General features: G+C 44.4%; 1 protein-coding gene across 1 annotated transcript in view; it reads left to right on the top strand.

Annotated features, from left to right (window-relative positions):
* LOC104406789 (voltage-dependent N-type calcium channel subunit alpha-1B-like) overlaps window positions 1-21,751 on the top strand; it is a gene marked incomplete at its 5' end in the record, with an annotated part of 286,797 nt that overhangs the window by 229,791 nt on the left and 35,255 nt on the right. The window contains 10 exon segments of the mRNA XM_010015879.1: window positions 2,319-2,415; window positions 5,048-5,208; window positions 6,346-6,483; window positions 7,389-7,590; window positions 9,035-9,199; window positions 10,087-10,197; window positions 10,344-10,427; window positions 14,262-14,267; window positions 19,452-19,568; window positions 21,172-21,237. Coding sequence (XP_010014181.1) covers window positions 2,319-2,415; window positions 5,048-5,208; window positions 6,346-6,483; window positions 7,389-7,590; window positions 9,035-9,199; window positions 10,087-10,197; window positions 10,344-10,427; window positions 14,262-14,267; window positions 19,452-19,568; window positions 21,172-21,237 — 1,147 coding nt within the window.

Raw genomic sequence — 21,751 nt, 5'->3', positions numbered from 1 at the left:
CTCCCACGTCTTCACCCTCTCTGCCCTGGCTTCCTCATGTAGTTGAACCCCAAATGGCTGGGGAACATGGAGAAACCCAAGCAATTTCCTTGGACTTCCAGAGGGTGAAGGGACCAGGAGGGACAGCCAAGTCGATGCACATATGGGTGACCACCATCCATGGGGACAGGCTGGCCAGCTGTGCTAGGTGGTATCTCTTTCTGGGTTACCTATTTCCGCTTCTCCTTTCCTCCTGACACCAACTGTCCTCCTCAAGAGGCTGAACAAGTATTTTTGCAGACAGAGTATTGCTAAGGATCGGACACAGCTGCCTGAGGAGTAAGTGAGCTCCAGTTTGGGCAGCTCAGCTGGAGGCTATGGTGGCAAGGAGATGGCTGCAGTGACCATGCAGGATCATTGCTTGCTAGGAGCTGGCTGAAAGCAACTTGACAAAGCCAAACATGGACCAGATCTTCATTTGTGCTGAAATCTGAAGAGAAAGCCAGTAAAAGTTGTGTTGCAGTGTCTGCTGCATCTCAACCAGATTAAAATGTCTGTAATAAGAATGAAAACTTATTTCTTTTAAATATATAATAGTTACTTTGTGACATGAAATCAGTCCTGTAATTCCATGAGTATCAGCTCAATCACCTGGATTTACAGCTGTGCCAGCAGTCAGGCATGATTAAAATGGCTCTAAAGCAGCCCTGAAAGATGAGATAGGGAGAGGATTTGTAAATCTCCATCCTGTTCCCCTTCTCCTCCATTCCTATTAAATCATGTGCAAAGGCAACTTGTGTTCTATGTATAAGCCATGGGGATGCAGCCCACAGTCCTCCAAAAATTCCTTGTGTTTCACTGCTTATTGCGTTTCAGGCCAAGTGCAGTGACTGGTAATTGGAGAAAGAGACCAGAGAGGAGACAGAAATGTGTGTTTCTAGGTTGCAGATTCAGATCCAGTGTAAGTTTTCAGTAGTACAGAATTAGTACTGAGTTGTAAGTCTTTAAGAAGTGGATAGATTGCAAAAGGGCACCTTCCAGGGCTGAGCAAGTTCAGCCAACCATGGAACTGGGTGGTTTCTTCCACTTTTGGTGATTATCCTTTAGCATCATGCACAGGGCTGGCTGCTAGCAGGGTGGGGGAAGCTTTGTGGTCCACTACCTGCCCATCTCCTGGGCGTCTCTTGGGTTACTTGTATTTCTATTGCTTTGCTGTTGGAGAAGAGGAATGTTTAGCAAACTGGAAGAGCATAGAATAGATATATCAGCATCCGTTCCACATGTTACTCATTCACACCTGTGTTACCTCAATACAGTCTCAGACCCAAACCCCTAGTCATGATTATAACTCTGTTAAAGATTTTCATCCCATTTTTCACTTCATAAGAAATGAAGGGGAATGTCATTGTTTGGCTTTTGGGTTGGAAGAAGACATAACCGTGTCGTTTTATCTTGGAAGTGCATGAGGAAAGAAATGCCCTCCTTACCCTAAAAACCTCTTAATGGTAACAAAAGGAACGGTCTCAAGACTTGCACTCATGTTTAACAAAAGCTAAAACCAAAATGTGACTTACAGCACCTGCATGTGTAAGTGGGAAGTTCCCTAGCACTGTTCCAGGCATGTAATATGCTGTCATATTACATGTTTCCGCATGGGTTTTGTAGCATGTCTTCTAAGAGAGACTCGAGGATGAGGGTATGAGCATGGAGCAGCTCTGGTCCCCAGGAGAGCTCTGTCCCTCGCCATGAAGTCTCCACTTCCCTCTGGTCGCTGTCTGCTTCTCTAGACACATTGTCCCCAGAAGGACACAGAGGAACATCCTCCTGCCTCATCCAGGTGCCCGGGAGGCAGGAGAGCCAAGTGTGACTTTCCCTCTTCTCCTGCCTGGGGCTGGGATGGATGCACTGAGCGTCCTTGCCTGGTGGCTGCAGCCAAGGGTTGCTGCTGCAGCCGAGGGTTGCTGCTGCCCTGGCTCTGCCCGTTGCCTGGGTAGGAATTTGGGGCAGGAAGGTGACCGGTTCCTGGCTCATGCTCAGTGAGAAGCTGGGAAGAGAGTGAAAGCTGGAGAGCACATGTGGCTGAATGCTGAAGGGACCATGTCCTGCTCACAGCCTTCCTCCTGTGCGGTGATGGACACATTTCAAGTGGGCATTCATCTATACTCCTCACTAGGACAGCCTGCATCCTTGGTGAGGATGGCTACCAAAACCTGCAAAAACCCCCAAAACCAAATCAATTCCACAACCAAAACTACACTGGGTACCTGTAGATGTTGTAATTAATGACCTGAGGACCAAACTATTCCCTCTGTTGTTCTTGTGCCTTTTATCCCTTGCAGAGGAACCAAAGGAAAAGACATCAACACAATCAAGTCACTGCGAGTTCTGCGGGTCCTAAGACCGCTGAAGACCATTAAGCGGCTGCCAAAACTAAAGGTTAGAGAATAACCACAAATCTTTCCTTCTCGAGGTTTACAACTGATCTGAGGGGAAGCTGATGGACTAAACTTAATCCAAGTTATTTCTGTTCTTTTTATTTCATTGCAATTAATCTTGTTGCCAGATTTATAAAAATAGCCATGCAGATGTTTAGCAAACGTCAAACACTTGTTTCTTTTGCAAACACTGTGCACAATATTATGAATTATTGTGAATCCACATTAAAATCAAACTTCTAAAAATAGAAAAAGAAAAAATGCTAATAAATTAAATTACAGTTCATGAGTGTGATGCTTTTAGAAATGATACAGGAGAAAATAGATTTTGGAGTGTTTGGCTTTCGCTAGAGAACTTAACATGAATATTGCAAGATATTCCACAGTCTGTCTAAAGAGAAGTGTCATTGCTGTATGAGGACATTAAATCTGTTCAACTTTTCTGTTAAAGAATATATAACACAGGGCTTTACAACAGTACCTCTTCATCTCTAGGATACTGTGTTATAAAGTAAACTAAAAGTAATGGCCCGTGGTTACTTATTCAACACCATTTCACAAACGCTCTGAGATACAGCCAGCCCCTGGAAGCAGAGAATGGATGAAACTACAAGATCCAATTCAATTTCTGCAACTCTTGAATACTTATTGTAGAACATCTTCAAGTGGCATCACTGCCTGCACGCTCTTTTCTGTGAGAAATGGGGCAAAAAGCAATGGGTGCTTTTGCAATGGTGAAACTATGTCTGAGAATTCCTGGTGCTGCATAGTGGCACATAAAAATCAGGATTGGCTGTTCTATAGATTTGCTTTTGTCCTTACCCACAATTCACACTTAAATAATTTTGATCTTATGTGGTTTTATGCATACTAAATTCACTTCAATTGATAAGGAAGGGTAATGTTGAACAATGTGGAAAATGGTCTTTATTTGTTTAGAAGTTTGAAATTTACAGCTTTTAGGTCATAAACCAGTCAACAGTAGCTTAGGGTGCCAAATGCTTTTTATTGAACAACATCTTTATTTTCAAACCATTTTACAGAGTAATTTTACCACTTCTAATGAAGCATTAGAAAATGTTTACATGAAGCAGAAGTCATATTCATATGGTTTGTGAACTGAAATGTGCTCAGTTCTGGGCCTCTCACTACAAGAGAGACATTGAGGTGCTGGAGTGGGGGCAGAGAAGGGCAATGGAGCTGGTGCAGGGCCTGGAGCACAAGTGTGATGAGGAAGGGCTGAGGGACCTGGGGTGTTTAGTCTGAAGAAGAGAAGGCTCAGGGGGGACCTTATCGCTCTCTCCAACTGCCTGACAGGAGGATGGAGCCAGGAGGGGTCTGGTCTCTGCTCCCGAGGAACAAGGGATGGGACAAGAGGAAATGGCCTCAAACTGCTCCAGGGCAGGTTTAGATGGAGCTGAGGAACAATTCCTTGCCCAGAGGGTGCTCAGGCATTGGAACAGGCTGCCCAGGGCAGTGCTGGAGTCACCGTCCCTGCAAGTGTTCACAGCCCGTGTAGCCGAGGCCTCAGTGCCAGGGGTTAGTGGTGGCCTTGGCAGTGCTGGGATAAAGGTTGGACTGGATGAGCTTAATGGTGTTCTCCAACCTAGACTTTTCTACGACTAAAAGCCTTCACAATTCTGGTTTGCTTTTGTTTTCCTGAACATGGTCTTGTATGCAACAAACAACAAGATCAATGGGGTGATTAGAGATATTTCCAGTGTTTTGAATCAGGATTTCTGGGCTGCATCAGGAATGCAATTTTGTGAATTATTCACTTCCATTCAGAGAGACAGTAGCAGTATTGTACAAACCATGTGCTCGGGCAGTAAACTGCTCTATTTCTATTATTATGACAAACATCTCTGACTAAAATTAAACTGCAAATGACAATGAATCAGTGACTAATAGCCACATCATAAATGTATTTGAGAAGTTCTTTGCAGGGAGTTCAGAAGTGACATATGCAGACTAGATTAGTCACTTTATTTTGGTAGACAGTTCATAAGAAAAATATTATTAGAAGGATTTGGTGGTTTTGTATCTGGTATATTGTCCTTATTATTCAACAGTTCAAATAATGGTCAACAAGTAACATATTTGGTGAGATTTTACTTGTCTGGTAACTGGGAGTAAATTAAACTGAAGTAAGTTTTACATTTAATAGTTGTCTGTGATTCTATGACTTCTATGGCCTGGTTTGGGTTGGAAGGGACCTTAAAGTTCATCCAGATCCCACTCCCTGCCATGGGCAGGGACACCTTGCACTAGAGCAGGTTGCTCCAAGTTCATCCAACGTGGCCTTGAACACTGCCAGGGATGGGGCATTTTTGCTTGGGACTAATGCAACTTGATGAGCTACAATTGTCTTTAAACTTTACGGGCAGTACCAGACAATACAGTAGCACAGGCAAACTCATCCAGAAAGCAGGAGATATAGGACGCTTGTGGTGTTATTTCTCACAGCTGGAGCGTGACTCTTGGTCGAACACTCGGTGTGCAAGTCCATGAAGACACCCATGGCTTGTAGGTTGGGTCATTACTCCTGGATGTAGTTAGATGCTAGATGCCAAGATACTAGATGCACTTTTCCTTCCTTTCAACCCCTTAACTTTGTTCTCCTCTGTCCCCAGGCTGTCTTTGACTGTGTGGTGAATTCTCTGAAGAACGTCCTCAATATTCTTATCGTTTACATGCTCTTCATGTTCATTTTTGCTGTCATTGCTGTGCAGCTCTTCAAAGGTAGATTCTTCTATTGCACTGATGAGTCGAAGGAGCTGGAGAAGGACTGCAGGTATGGCTGGGGACAGGGTCTGCAGGGAGTATCTCCATTTCCCTTTGGCAGCAGCAGCTCCCTGACTACCCCAAATCTGCATCAGCTGGCTATCTGCTGAGCTTGATGAGTCTCCTGTAAGAGAAATGCTTCAGCACAATTACCCAAGAGGTGAACTTTTCCTTTTGTTGTTCTAATAGCTGCATCATTGATGGCTCTGATGTAGCAAATGCTTAATGATACTGGGGAGCAGGATGCTTTCCCAATGAGGGCTAGGTGTGATTTTAAGATAAGGGGATTTTGAGGGGATGGTGTGACTCCTTTCTACCTGCTGCCTTGATTCTTAAGGCTCATATTAGTAGAAAAGCAGAATGAATAAATAATCAGAAGTGAGTTGGTAGGAAGTTACATAGCTCCTAATTAACTGGAAATGGGGACAGTACTTCAATATCTTAAAAGCCCTGTTGTGCTTTGTCCTTTGCAGCAGACTGTTGTGGTGTATTACCACAATGTGCATCTTTCTCACTTGCCTTTTTTCTTGGCGCCCAAACCACACCCTCAGCACTGCCCATGTCTACCTGCATTACCCCTCTCCTGCTGCCTGGCAAATGCAGGACACATCCCTGGTGAGACCACATCTATGCATGCAGCAGCTGTGAAGACTGTCGCTGCAGCTCTTCCTTGCAAGAAAGCAGATAGATACCTTACAGAAAGGAATGTGAAATTACAGAAAGAAATGTGAAATTACAGAGGAGTCTAAGTTGTAGGTTGGAGGGGAACTCTGCAGGTGACAGGTTCCTTAGACCCTCAGGATAGATTCAATCCAGAAGCAGGAACCAGAGACTTTTCCCTATCAAGCAGCACAGTTTTCTGTGGGTCAGACAATTTGGAGTCAGCATGCTGTTAATTGCTGGCTTTGCCTGGTGAATGAATGCCCTGATTACTATTTCTTTCAATTTTAGACCCAGTCTAGTTCCTGTGGCTCCAAATGCCTTGAACATGCCCTTTACTTCCATTACAAACCTAGGGGCTGTCTATTTGTCTTTAATACATCGCACGTTCAGACTCCTCCTGGGGCTTTTCCATGATCCTCAGTGAACCAGATGAAGTGGCTGATTTGGTTTAATCCTCTCAATCTGAATTGCTGTTTTTTCCTAGGGGTCAGTACCTCGATTATGAAAAAAATGAGGTAGAGGCACAGCCCAGGGAATGGAAAAAATATGAGTTCCACTACGACAACGTGCTATGGGCTCTGCTCACCCTCTTCACTGTCTCCACAGGCGAAGGGTGGCCAACGTGAGTACACGGGGCTCCAGGGTCAGTGATCATGGGGATAATGGTACCTTTCCGCAGCTCTGAAGGACGCATAAGCAGCAGGTGACCTGTGTAATAAGAACAGTCTTTTCCCGGCTAAGCCTTTACTTCCCCTTTTGTGATTATTGGGTGAATCAGCAGCAGGGCTCTGCATTTTCCTTGCCATTCCTCTGAGCTTGCACAGGGATGCTTAGGCAGTGTTCAGTACTTAGTAGCTTGCTTGCTCCAGTGTTTTGGACTTGCATGCCTTCCTCAAGTGTACCAATTGATAATGGAAATGTAAGAAAATGAAGGGGAAAAAGTATTGTCACCTATGCTGAAAGTATGCTGGGTATGACAGTCCCAAAGTTACATTTACTGTTCAGCATATGACTTTATTTTGGCACACTTTTCTGCTGCGACACATGGAGTACAATTCATGGTCAGGGTTTCTCCATGGCAGGACTTTCCCGTCCTTCATGTTCAACTGTTTCATAAGATAAAGAATAAAACACACAGCACCAGTCTTCCTTTTCCAGTCCCTCAGTGTGTTCCCCTACTTGGAGATCATCACTGCATTTCTTTTCCCACCCTTACTTTTCATCCCTGTTGATCAGATCAGAGAAGCCAGATCTAACTGTATCCTCTCCCCTTGGACAGCGGGGATAAATGGATCTGTACATAGCAAATCTCCATCATTCTGACAGAATGGTGAAAACAGGAAGGGTTTCCCTAAAAATATCCTCAAGGACAACTTCTTCCCAGCCATAAAGATGGGAATGAGTTTGACCTGAGCATATGGGGAACACCCTTCACATGAGTGAAGGCTGGTGAGTGGCTATCAGGGTGTCATTGGTGCTTCACACCGATGTCATTGACTTTTCTTCTTTCTTTGCGCTTGATTGCAGTGTGCTGAAGCACTCAGTGGATGCCACCTACGAGGAACAGGGCCCCAGCCCTGGCTACCGAATGGAAATGTCTATCTTTTACGTGGTGTATTTTGTTGTCTTCCCTTTTTTCTTTGTGAACATCTTTGTGGCGTTAATCATCATCACCTTCCAAGAGCAAGGAGATAAAGTGATGTCAGAATGCAGCCTTGAGAAAAATGAGGTACCCGTGTCTTCTGAATCTGCGGGCTCAGAGCACCTTGGTCCCAGTGGAAACCTACTCTTCATCCCTCCCATGCCTTAGGGGGCTTTAGAGCAGTCATTACCTGTGGTGTAAAGACCAAATACAGACTGTTTCAGCTTCTGCTCAAAACCAGGGAGAGCCCCCAGTGCTTCACATTAACAAGCACTGTCACACATCCCTGTAAACCACACCTCTGCTTCACAGTGAAGGTAGACTTGCACGTTAGCTCAAGCATGTACGTGTGAAAGGAGGTAAATCTTTGGCCTTTTAGAGGCCAGTCATCAGAAATCAAACTGAACTATAGTCGCTACAAGTCCCTAAAGGAAAGCTCTTCTCACCAGGCTGCTTTTGTGCCTGGCTGGGATGATGTCCTGATAGTAGCCGAAAGCAGGCGCCTTGGGAAAAGTGTAAGACCAGGGCAAGCACATATGAGGCTCAGGAACATCCCGAATTGGATGTGGATTTCTTTAGTGTATCTTTCTTTCATGGATGTACCCAGTTTCCTCCTGAACCCACGCAGATGTTTAGCATCTGCAACATCCTTTGTCTGGGGTCCCACAGCCTCAATGACCTGTTGTATGAAAACCCATCTCTTTTCATTTGTTTCGAAACTGGAACCTGACTGTTGATGAAAAGAGATGACTTTTTAATCAGTTGTTATTTAATGCATCGTTTGTCTATATGAACAAAATGTCCAAAATAAAGCAGAATATTTAGAGGTGCTTTACCCACGTTATTCTTCAACTGAGCAGAAAGTATTTTTGCAGTAATTTATGAATTCTTACCTAAATCCAAGATGAGAAAATGCTCCATAATTAAAATTTCTTGTGGGTAGAAACCAATTTTTAACTAGTTTTATGTTTATAATAAGGTGAACAGAAATAGCTAACTAGGGGGGTCTCTGAGATTTCACACAGTGATATTTGTTGGATAATTTGTTGGTAGAGTTCAGTTCACATTCTATGAAATGTTATTTGCTGCAGAGGTTTTGCTGTGTGTGAGAACATACCTGAGTTTCACAATGCTTTTTAAGCACAAATAACATCTTTACCAATCCACTGCTTTCTACAATTACACATCAGGAGGAATTGGCAGTGTTTCCTGAAGTGAGCCTGTGCATTTAAAACTCCTTTCCCTAAGTGGGACCTTAGCAGGAGCTGGGGTGTGATGGAAAGCTGTCTCCTAGGATTGCAGAGAGGACCATAGGGGTATTTTGTGGTTTAATATTTTAGCAAGTGGCCAAAAGTTATCACTTTGGGCATCTTGGCCTGCATTTTACAGTAGTCGTCAGTACTCACATTGTGTGCACTTAGAAATACCATCCTCCTCTAAATGCTCTGCTCACTCTCCCAGTCTGATATCCCAACTGACAGAGGCTGCCAGCCCTTTTCTCTATTCTTTTCATCCCCTTTTTGTTTTGTAGAGGGCCTGCATAGACTTTGCCATAAGTGCCAAGCCACTGACCCGCTACATGCCTCAGAACAAGCAATCTTTTCAGTACAAGATGTGGAAATTTGTGGTGTCCCCTCCCTTTGAGTATTTTATCATGGTCATGATTGCACTCAATACCATTGTCCTCATGATGAAGGTTAGTGGGCTCTTACTTAATCTTTGCAATTCTGGGTGAGTGAATGTGGTGTTTGGTGGAGGGGCTTTGTACTCTTGATCTAAGAGCTGGGGGCGGGAATCAGCAGGAGCAACTACCCCTTCTCATTCGCCTGGTGTCATTTTCAGATGCCTTGTCTTTTTAGATGCCTCAGTCCCCAAAGGGAGGTTGTTTAGTTGTGATGAGATATTGAGAATGACATTCCCCCACTCAGCACTGGTATGGCTCATAGCCCCTTCAGCGTGTGGCCAGTGGGATGGGAACTGAGATCTGCTGGTCCTGAGCTCCCAGCTCAACCTGGGCTTTCTGCTGCAGAGCAGGGTCACTTCTTGGGGATGTTCAAAATCCAGCCATGCCAGGGAAATCAATACAATTTGCAGCAGTGTCAGGCTTCTAGGATGTGACCCACAGTGCTTAGGAGGAAGATATGTAGGTGGTTGGATATTGTGGATGATCTCCCCTCCTATCCCTTGTCTAGGTTAGAGTATCTTCACAGTAAGGGGTCACCATATTCTTGGGGTCACCATTTTCTTGGGTCTTCTGGAACAGAACACAGTTCTGCACTTGTCCTCTGGTTTTGAAAATACTCCTTCTCCTCCAGTCCATGTTGTGCTTACAGGGAGATGTATGCCAGCAGCAGTCCTCCAGTCCTGGGGTTCTCTCCAGCTGCCCCGTTAGGATAGCATGGAGGCAACAGTATGCTTCTGGAGTGGCATGAGTAACCGTGTTGTATCCCCAAGTCTTGCTTAAAGTGGGCAGAAGATCTGGCACTAAAATGAGCAGGAGTCTTGCAGTCAGACAGGTCAGCGGGGAAGCTTTTATTCTGTAAGTTTTCCTCCAGTAACAGCCTTTCTTCCATCCTGGTTTAGTTCTATGATGCTCCAGAAGCATATGAAGAAATGTTGAAATGCCTGAATATTGTGTTTACATCCATGTTTTCAATGGAATGTGTGCTGAAGATCATTGCCTTTGGTGTGCTGGTATGTGCCTTCCTCATTTACTTTCAACTGATTCCTCTCTACATGAAATGCTTGTATTTCATGACGTGCATTTTAAAACCCCTGTGTCGCAAAGAGAAGAATAACCCCTGGATCCCCTTTATCCCCTTTGTCTTTTCATTTGGCAGAATTATTTCCGAGATGCCTGGAATGTCTTTGATTTTGTAACAGTGTTGGGAAGTATTACTGATATTTTAGTAACAGAGATTGCGGTAAGTACCCTTTGCTCAATTTGCTTCATTTACAAACAAAGCTGTACCCTGTCAAGACATTGCACCTTCTCCCCACCAGTCTTATTCCCTAGAGCTGCCTCTGGGACTCAGAATGTGATGATGTCCTTGGGTGACCTGGCAGCCTGATTCCATTAGCTCTACTCTTTCCACAGAGATGAGCACAGTCTCAAAGAATGCAAAAAGCTCTGATGAGCACGACAGTGGTAGTGACCCTGCCAGAAAGCAGCCTATCTTTCTTGTTTAGCAAATGACTCTAACCCTGAGCCATTTTTGCTTATTAATGGAAAAATCCTGTTGAATTTAATAGAGGGAAAAGATCAAAAGGATTCTGTTGAAGACTGCTGGTTTATAGTGTGAGGTGCGTTGCAGGGCACACACACACATCTGTCCCCTTGGGGCTCCTACCCAATCTTGGTCACGAGGCAGAGGGAAGGTGGTAAGAGGAGTGAGAAGGGGAGGGGTGATGGGAACATAGAAACAGCCAGAAACTCATCAGCCTGGATTGTGTGTTTGGTGCATTTCTGTTCAGTGCACAAAAGCTTTGTGAGGCCATGATTCAAACAAACAACTTCACCAGAGGGTTTATTGGCCAGCCCTGCACTGAATGCTGTCCCCCTGCTAATGAGACCTGTAGATGACATGAAGTGTACAAGCTTGCCGTTAAATTCAAGAGGATATTTCCATGAGGGCAGCAAATGTCTCACTCAAACCTTGACAAGCTGGTATTACCCATTTTATAAATTGCTCCTCTCCTCTCCCAGTGCATGTTTTAGCTGAGGATGCTGTATCTCTATGTGATAAATTTGAACTTTACCATAATGTTTTTCTCAGTCCCTGGGATTTGCTTATAGATCTGTTTTGTGTGTGCTGACAGCTATGCTCCCAGACTTCTTTACAGGACATTCAGCTGATGGTGAAGACCATATTACTGTTTCTAACAAAATGCACTGTAATCTAACCTCTTTGGTACAAAAAAGCACAAACCCCACCCAGTTTTACTTCAACGCGAATGATGCTCATTTAATGGTTGGAGAATACTATCTCGTAGGCTTAGGATTAGCTTTTCCTCTCAATGCACGACTTACAGCCAGGGTAAAGTGACTCAGACCAAACACAAAGTCTAACTACCACTTCTTCGAGTGCTTAGAATTCTTACACTGGTGTTTTTTCCCACTCCCTTTTATGGGACACACTTTCTTGCCAGTCTCAGGTCCCTAAACTTTTGCCTTGGTTTGAAACTTGCTGAAAATAGTTGCAAGTCAGCTACAGAGACTGACGCTTCTCTTCCACCCCTTGTTTGGCCACTTTTACTGGGAAGAAGCATCACAGCCAACTTGCATGTGGTAAGGGAGCCTGTGGTCTCTCAGAGATTGGTATCTTCCCCTTTAGGAAGATGTCTCCTTCACAACACCAAGCCCACATGCTGCTTGTTAAAATCCTGCTTTGTACAGCTATTCTACAGGCAGAGAGAAGCCATCAGTGTTGCCTGTTCTCTGCTTGGCAGTAATTTCTCTGGTTTCCAACATCAAAGGCAGCAGCAATTTGGGGATGCCTTTGCAGAGTAGTATGAATTGCCTCTAAAACCAGTCAGTAAACTCCAGTAGGGTTAAGCTCCTAATCACCTATACTCCTTTCCATTATCCTCCCAGGTAGTAATGGAGAGGCTTTTGGCTTTGGAGTACTGGATCCTTTAAGTCAAACCTTAGAGAAGACTTTCTAATGTCGTTTAAGAGCATTCCCTGGCAGTCTGTGCAATACAAAGCTGCTCACAATCATGTCTTTAGCATAAAAGCCGTATGTCCCACAGTACCACTCCACCCCCTGACCTCTTGGTCCTCTCTCTCAGGACATTGACCTCTCTAAATCTTCCCCTTCTTCAACATGTCCATATAGCTATCATGTCTCCTTTCCACATGTGTTCCCTTGTGGCACATAGGGTGGAAAACAACAGAAGGATCCAGCTCTCTGCTCTGGTTCTGTTTTGTTGGATCCACTATAGGTTTTTGCACGTGTTATTCTGACCCACAGTGCATCAGGGGAAATCCAAGAGGTCCCAATGTTGCCTGGGAAAATCCAGGGCTGTTTTTCTGCCTGGGAAGTGGCACAATACACGGATATTCTGGGAGAGTTACACTTTAATCCATCTTTGTAATATATAACTTGCTATTTTGCTAAGCTGGAGGTGCACCTAAGTCACATACTTCTGGTATTTAGAAATAATTTAAAAATGCAGAAAGTGGCTGGAAAACCTGAAGCAATGATAGTGAGTATCCTGTTTGCAAACAGCAGGGACCAAGGCAGGACCAAGGTGGTGAGTGCCTCAGTTGCAGAGCACAGATCAGGTGTATAGCCTCAAGCCTTCAATCCCACAGCCCCTGCTTAAACTCTCTTTGCCCTTTAGATTTCCAGGTAGGGTAGAGGAGTAACTAACAGTAGAGGTGAAGATCGACTCTGCACAGAACACAGTAGCTAATGTTGAACCCACTTCTTCAGCTTCCTGGCTTGGTCCATGACCAGGGGTGCAGCAGGTCCCTGAGCTCTACAGAGCTGAGAATAAACGAAGAGAACAGGTCTTTGCTTGTCATGAGTCAGAGTTCTGTCTACAGCAGAGGATGCCCTCTTGTTCCTTTGCCTCCCTCAGCTCCAGTCTCTCCTTGGCTGGCAAGCAATCATGGCATAGCTGGGTGGCACCCCCCATTAATCCTTCCCTGAGCATTCAGCCCCATTATTCCCCATCCACCCAAGCCCAGGTGACCCCCACAATGTGAGCTCAATGCTTCTGTGCCTAAAACAACCACCCATGAGTCATAGAATCACAGCCTGGTTTGGCTTGGAAAGGACCTTAAATTCATCTAATTCCAACCCCCTACCACGGGCAGGGACACCTTCCACTAGAGCAGGTTGCTCCTAGCCCCTGCATCCAACCTGGTCTTGAACACTGCCCAGGACGGGGCATTCAGAACTGCAGTTACCTATGGAGAGGGGATGCTATCAGGGTATAACTTTGAGATCAGGCTCACAAGTAGTTGCAGGTGCACCACTTTTCTCCTTGACTCTGTTTTCCAGCTATAAGGTAAATGAATCTGCTCACCTGGGCAGTCTCATCTGGGCTTCCACCAGCTGTGCTGCATTGGTACTTTAACCCACTGAAAAGTACAGATAAAAAGAAAAGACATGTTGATTAACTGCTTTATTTTGATTTTCTAGTTATGTCATATGTAATTTACTTTGTGAATGCAGTGAAATATGTATATAAATTTTTTTATTTCCTTAGGCAAAAACACGTATGTCAGTTTTTTACCCTCTCAGTAACTGAGGTGTAACAGGGGGCACCAAGGAGGAGGTGTCCAAATGGGTGTATGGCAAACTGACATCTATTTCTATGCCTGGAAATACAAAAACCATCCTGAGAAGTGTTTGTGAATTGCCTTCCAATTTGCATTACAGAATGAAATGCAAATATCTACTGCACTGTCTGTGTTACCCTTTAGGATCCAGAACCTGTTTTGGTTTGAAGCATTTTTTTATTTATATAACTATCATAAAATAACACCCCCTAAAAACCCAACAGTTTCTTTTCCAGTGAAATTTTCAGAGTTTCCTTTTTTGCTTGTCCTGATTACTCATTTTCTCTTTTTTTTTCCTGTTTTGTTCTTTATTTTCCTTATCTACCTGCTGAATCACGCCATCCAATCAACATACAATGCGAAAACCATGTCTCCGTCTGTATGTTGTGCACCTGCTGCTCAAAAAAACCCAATAAATTTGTAAATAACCTTGCAAAATCCCCATCCATGACAACATCACATATAGGACACGGTTGGTTTCATTGAATTTAAACAATTCTTTAAATTCTCTGCTTTTATTTTCTCTCGTTTTTCTTTAATTTGACTCGTTTTTGATGAGATTTCCGATTGCACTGGTGAAAAAAAGCCTCAATGCAGCGTGCCTCAAAACTGGCTTCTGTCCTGCATCTTCTTCCCCTTGGCTAATTGGTGACGTGAGGCAAATGCAGTTACCAATAGCCTGTTCTCTGCTCTTTGTTACACCTGGCGATGATAAAGGGGAGACTGACACTTGCTTTATTTTGGTGGAAAAGTGAATAAGAATAGGAGGGAAAGATGCTGCTGGATGGCCTGGAGTAGAGAAGATTGGCTGGCTGGAAAACCCTACCTTTTGTGAGTGGTGGAACCAAATTCAGGTCTCAGAAACTGGTTTTCTTTTATGATGGGATGTATTGAGCTTTCTGCAAAGGGAAGCAACACCTTTCAGAGAGCTGCCTTACAACTACTTTAAGCCCATGGTTTACACTGTAACGTAAGGCAAAAAAATGATTGAAGTGATTACAAACTTTGCTTCCTTCAAATAAAAAGAGAACTCATAGGAAAGAGGAACTTTTATTCAACTTTGAAAACTATTTGTGATACCATCATATAGAAGCATTTTGCCACCACAGTGGACACAGAATCCCTGGATGCAAAAGCAAAGATGTGAAGTAACATGCATAAGCCCTGTTATGAACAGGGCTGATGAGTACTGGGAACCGGATCCCACTGGGAATTTAGTGCCTGGTTCTAAAGATGTCTTTGGCAATACTGATCTTTGTCTTTGAAAATCATAAATTAAGCAAAATACAATGAATAAAGAAAAATACAATCTAAAAAATATATATAGTAGTCTTGGCTATGGTTAATAGCACAAATGAGACCATAAGCTACTTGCTTGGCCACGTGACAACAGCTCTTGTATCTGTGTTAACATCCGGTCTTCCTGTTGCACAGTTGCTGTTAAGAAGTAAAGGAGACTAAATCTTTATAGCAGACTGCAAATATGCACCATGCGTGCTTCCTGGAGGGTCACAGAAGGGAACTGTCTTCTAGGAAGTAGCAAAGAAGATGATGACAATGTGTAGGTTAAGAGTTTGCCTAGCACAATCTGAGGATTGGAACCATTACAGATGTGTGGGAGCTGACAGAATGTCTTTGGAGACTTCATCTTCTGCACCTATGGTCTAGGCAGCACAGATGGGTGCACACAGGAAAAAAATATTGGAAAACATCAGTTTATTTCTGTTTGGCAAAATTTTGGCCTTGTTGCTGTTAAAGATGTAAATGCTCATCCCAAAGTTTGTTAGGATTGCAGTCTCTCTGGTCCTGTGTGCAGGTCCAGGCTCCTTCCATCACTCATCATCCAAGATGGACCTTTGAGCACCAAGTTGCCCTCTGGGAGCTGCCTTCTTCCTTCCACTGCTGATGATCGAACCATACAGTGACTGTAGCAGAAGCACCAAAGTTTAAAGATAGGAGGGAATGAGGAGAGATCTGGGCATCACACACAAAATCACTTCTGGCCCAGGATGAAAGGACACAATATGATATGCCTGTAACTGCAGTGTCCCCAAGACACAAACCAGTGTGGCAAGCATCTTCAGCCTTTTAAAATCAGCAAGGGGTTTCCCCAAGCTTCAGAGGAAGCCAAGGCCCTGTGCAAGATTCAGGAACTCCTCTTCAGTACTGGCAAGGGACGTTTAAATGGGAAGACAACCATTTCCTCTAGAGTAGTTTGTTAGCAGAATAAGTTAATTCTTGTTGATGCTGAATGAAGACAACTGCCAAAGCTTAATGAGTGATCCCATTCTTGGCTTGGTTGGATTCCTCTTCCCACAGCTCTTTGCGACTTTGGGTGACCCTTTCATTTTGAGGACAGAAACCTGAAGTTTCAAGCCCAAGGGGTGGTTGTGTTCTGCAGTAGGGCTGGAGAAAGAAGCAGGGATGAGCAGCTCAAATTCTCCCAAATTCATTGCTTTGGGGTAGTGTAATGGAACCTCCTTCTACATCCTGCAGAGCACGTCCAGCCATGGCACAAACCCCTCATAGTTCTGCTGCAGGTTTCAAAATCCAAAATGCTAAGTCAACCGAGCTGGTGTTTTGCCACTGGTGTACAAAATAGAGCTTGTTCCTTATCCCTGTGGATGATGGACACAGCTGTAGCATTTGGGAGGAAACCACTCTGCTGCTGAAGAACAGACCTGAGCAATGGTTGTATATCCTAATCTTCAAGTCTTTTCAGTGTGGAAAACACCCTAAGATAGCGTAAAGGGGCTGTTCTTTGTCTGTTACATCCTGCTTTGCAGTTAGCTCCAGGAATGATATCGCTCAACAGAGCTTTGGTCATACTCAGGTTGTGGGAAGCTGTGGCTGTGACCACCACCCCAGTGCCTGGTGGGTGACTGTGGGCCTTCAGTACCAGAGCTCCCTTTTTTAGGAAAATAGTGACAGGCCAGGAGGAAATGTTTTTCAAACATGATTTGCCCATCCTCAGGTGGATCATAAAATCATAAAGCTGCGGTGCTTCTTGTGAGCACCAACCTTTAGCATCTGTGCAACAGCAAAGCAAACTAAAACTTGGAAAGCAACACCTTGATAACCCAGATGATGGTCATCTGTGTGCCGTGTGGTGGCTGAGTGGGAGGAGAATTGATGCAAATCGCTGTTATACACCAGAAATATTGCAATGTGCAGTTTCCCCTTTAACTGCATGCGGTTCTAATACCTGCCTGGACAGCTGAGGTGTCGACGGATGGGTTTTCTACCTGGTATGCTGAGGGTTACACACGTGGAGCCCTTCCACCCATCACAAGTGTGTAATTTTGCCTCCCTACGAACAGTGCAGAGAACACTCCTTCGATCAGTCTGCAGATGTTGGTGGCCGGATTTTCCTGGGTTGTGAGTGATTCCTAGCAGAGTTGAGGCTTTGTCTGCATTTTAAGAAATGGCACTGCGTGAGTTGGGGAGGGTTTGGGGAAAGAAAGAAAAGGTTATGGACTGTTTGTCCCTCCAAATCCCAGGGAGTGGGTAGTTATAGATGTAAATGCAGTTTTGAGCCCCCTGTTCCATACTGCATATACAGACACTATCCTGTGTAAAGCCTCATGTAACACAGAGATAGTCTGGGCTAAGTATGACCTTGCAGTCAGCCTAGACCAAAGCTGTGATGACGAGATTATAGCAAAGCCTGAACAAAACAATGTTCTTCCTGTTAAGCTGCAGTAACAAGGGAAAAGGGTGGTAAGGCAGGTTCATGCACAGAGAGACAGATCCTGCACATGCTGAGTGTGCACATGCAGCTTGGAGGCACTTCAGGTCTGGCTCGAGTGTTGCTCTGAAGGTGATTTGTTAGACTTACAGGCACGATGCCCAAGTGCCATGAACATTACACATGAGATGTGATCCAGTGGGGAGACCTTTGATGACTAAATGGGCTCTGGGTTAAAACTTTGCCTTGTGCTGGTTGACTCTGCTCTGCAGAGGTCCATCAGCCAGTGCCAGAGGGGGAATACGCTGCTAAATTTTGGGCAGATTAGTGATGGCACCCAGTTATCTAGCCATGGGTAGTTATTCAGACCCTGGGTCTTACGTGGCTCTTACCTGTTAAGGTGGTATTTTGTGAAGGGATGTGAAAAATGAACCAGAAGCTGATGCTAAGAGACAAGTGTTGAAGTTCTGGTGCCTGTTTTGCTGACTTTGAACAACCCAGGGGAATCCTCGCTTGTGTTTTGCCTGCCAGAGCTGAATTCTGTTGCTGACTTGAATGAGCTCAGTGTTGTCTGCTCTTTCATTGAACATACCTGTGCTTTTCTCTTTTCTCTTTATTTGAGGATTGAGTCTGATATACGGTCTGTGCCTAACTCTGAGCTGCTTGTGTTTTTAAAATGAGAGAAACCAAGTGCATGCCTGAGACTGATTTCTTGAACTGTGGGATTGGTGGAATGCAATGCTAATGGCCCCAAAACTGAGCTGGCATTTAAATAAATGAATAGATCCAACAAGCCCCCCCAAATTCAGCATGAGCTCTTTTGCCAAATGAGCAAGAAATGTGGGTCATTTCAATATGACTGAGTGTCTCCTGGTAAAGCAATAATACAAGGGAAAGATTATTTCTGCTCATCTTTACCAACAAGAGCTCCTTATGATTGTATTTTCCACTCCACTGCTTGATAGTTTAAAGTGGGATGCTTTCTCTCTTTAGCTTACTCAGTCAAATAAGTGGCTGTGAACTGAGATTCATAAATAAGCAAATTGGAATTAGTGTGGAAAGGGGGGATATTTTTAATCTCCTTAAAGTAGGAGGGCAAGAGGGATCTGGCTTTTGCATGTTTTGTTTCAGAAATAACCCTCTCTAGATTAGCTCACTGGGGCAAGAAACCTCTTTTCCCTGAAGGAAAGATAAAAATGGGGGTGGGGTGGGGTGGGGAGAATCATACAAACCCAATGGAAACGGGAATCTGTACCGAGCAGTTCTTTGGTCCACCTGCAAAGGCACGTTTAATATTAGCCTTAAAAATCAGCAGGTTCCTAACGCATCCTCCTGCTGTTGAACCCTCAATCTGCCAATTGATTTGCTGCCATTGATCCATCTTCCAAACAGTCTTGCTGGTGCCATTTCTCCTTGATGAGCCTGTCCAGTCACATGTTGTATAAACCTCTAAAACCTCCAGGTTAGAAAATATCCTCATTCCTTCAAGGATGTTTTAATCTTCACTGGATGATGCCTTTCTTTGTTATGGTAGAGGTTATATGTGCAGTCCCTTGCAACTGTCTTGGCTTAAGTTCAATTCATTGTAGAAAGAGAACTGACCAAGACTTCAAAACAACCTCGTTCTTTATGAAATGATAATACGGCACCATTACCTCTCCCTGAGTCTTTAGGGGGAGAAAATCTGCCTTGCTCAAAGAAAATAAGCCCTCCATGAACAGTGTGAAAAGGCCTTTTCCTTTTCCATCATTGACCCAGTAGCAGAGGGGAGGGCTCTTGTGGAGAGGGATTTTCTCATACTTGCTGCATGTGGAGTGATCTGCACTGACGAATGTTTCTTTTGGAAGGTTTTCTGGTGGCCGATTTGCTGCTTAGATCGTGAAGCTGGTAATTTTAATTTCTTTTTTGCGGGCTGTGGTTTCCAATCGCGTTAATTTCTGAAGGACACAAACCCTTTACTTTCCACAGGATAACTTCATCAACCTCAGCTTCCTGCGGCTCTTCAGGGCAGCCAGACTTATCAAGCTCCTCCGGCAGGGTTACACTATCCGCATCTTGCTCTGGACATTTGTGCAGTCATTTAAGGTGAGTGTTATGCAGGTGGGAGGCAGGGAAGAGAAAAGGGGAGATGGTGGTGCTTGGCACGTCTGTAGCATCCTTCACTGGGTATCAAAGAGTTCCCTTTACCAAGGGAACTGCTTATCTGCACCTCTACAAAAGAATTAGAGGAATAGTGCTAACTGATTCACGCTGAACATCCCCTGAATACTGCAGGTGATGAGCAGTCTGGAAGCTGAGTCTGAAATGTGGATGGCTACTGATGCAAGTGTGCAAGCTTAGGCTGCCCTTGAAACTCTCCAAAATCCCCATGGCAAAGTCTTGAGTATTTGCATAAGGAAATGATTGACTGATAAGTGCCCTCATGCCTGCTGTTTGCCGTAGCAAGTGCAAGGTTAAATTGCTTTCACCAGTTTCAGTCTTGGTAGAATCTGATAGAAGCAAACCCCAAACCAGTGCATTTTGATGCTATGAACTGTGAAGCTGCATAGCACAGAGCTTTGTTTGTATGATTTGGAGGATTAAAAACTGAGGGTTTGTACTAAAGTTGAGACAGTTGCTTTGCCTGGTTTCCTTTACCTCTGCCCTTCCCTCCTGAGAATCTTGTGGCTGGTGTTAATTTGTGGCGCAGGGGTGTCCGCAGCTGGATATGGCACTTCTAAACAAAGTGACCCTCATACTGCTACCTTACAGCAGCTTAGTTCTCAACCTCTGCCTAGCTTTGTGTTAGCTGTTTTCCAGATCTAAAAAAAGCCCACGTGCCCCAAAGCTGGCTATATTGAACAGCTCTCAGCTGGTTTGCAGTCCATTTCTACAACTTGCGTTTTAACTCTGCCTATGGGGCATGCTCCCTCTCTGCAGTGCAGAGAGGACATCACTTAATCTGAAATGAAAACACTTCACTGCATTAATTACCCATTCGTTTAGCCTGAGTGGGAAGGAGCTGTTACTCTCAGCTTGGTTACTCTCATCATTACACTGTAGCCTTCACTGATTTCTTGCTAAAACTCAGTCTTTTTTGTCCTCCTGGGGTTGCAGTCTGTGCCTGTTTCAGAGCAGGAACTTGCCCCTTGGAAGCCTATTTTTTTCTTGTACTAAATTTACAGCAAGGTCATTAAAAACTAATGTTCATACAATTATGCATATTGTATATACTGGCACATTCTTGCCAGTAGCTCCAGTGCTTGCTGTGGAAGTTCTCACTGTGTTTTCCCTGCTTACTGCTGATCTGCTTGCAGGGATGTATGGAGAGCCACTGGAATGCCCAGACTGTTTTGTGATTGATGAATACCTGTCTCCAGGGAGTTGTCTTCTGAAGGCTGCCAGAATTCATAGAATCCCAGACTGGTTTATGTAGGAAGGGACCTTAAAGCTCATTCAGCTCCAATTCCTGCCACGGGCAGGGACACCTTCCACTAGAGCAGGTTGCTCCAAGCTCCTGTGTCCAACCTGGCCTTGAACACTGCCAGGGATGGCACAGGGAACACCCTGCGCCAGCACCTCACCACCGTCATAGTTCTCTACCCAGTTCCTTCATCTGAAGGAAGAATGCCAGAAATCACAGGAATTAAATGCTATCAGATGATGTTTGCATCTTCTGTCATTAATGCTGCCTTCTCGTTTTCCACAGGCCTTGCCTTATGTGTGTCTCCTCATTGCAATGCTCTTCTTCATCTATGCCATCATTGGCATGCAGGTAAAAAGTTTAGCTTTCATACTGACCATAATCAGCCTGGTTTTTTCCCACTGTTTCAGAGTGCAAATGGGTTATTGCCTCCACAGCAAGATCAATAACTGACTTAGAAAGAGGGAAAGGCTCCTCTTGTCTGGTGTCATGTACATCAGAAGTGGGGAAAAAAACGCCACGTTTTTCTATGCTTATTGCCAAGTTTTGTGTTGAACGTTGCCATGGGTGTACAAAGGGAGAGGATGAGCAGGCAAACCAGTTCCAGGAGCCACAGCATAGCATCTCCAAGGCATTGGTGGGCAGCCATGTTTCCCTTGGGCTGAACATGTCCCTTCTGGGCACAGGCACATCAAGAGGCTGAGAGCAGGGACCAGCTCAGGCTCTGCACCTTCCTGATAAGAAATGAGAAAGTTCTCTTGACCTGGGATGGAGCTGGTGTTGGAAAGGGTCTGTGTGAAGATGGAGCACGGTAACCCTATTTTTGTCCCCATTTAATCTCTACAACAAATTTTTATCTCCTTCT

This window comes from Nestor notabilis, unplaced genomic scaffold (genome assembly GCF_000696875.1).
Source record: "Nestor notabilis isolate BGI_N333 unplaced genomic scaffold, ASM69687v1 scaffold5096, whole genome shotgun sequence".
NCBI classification, from domain to species: Eukaryota; Metazoa; Chordata; class Aves; order Psittaciformes; family Psittacidae; genus Nestor; species Nestor notabilis.
Note: the sequence above shows the minus strand (reverse complement) of the source record. Positions and strands in the feature narration are given on the sequence as shown.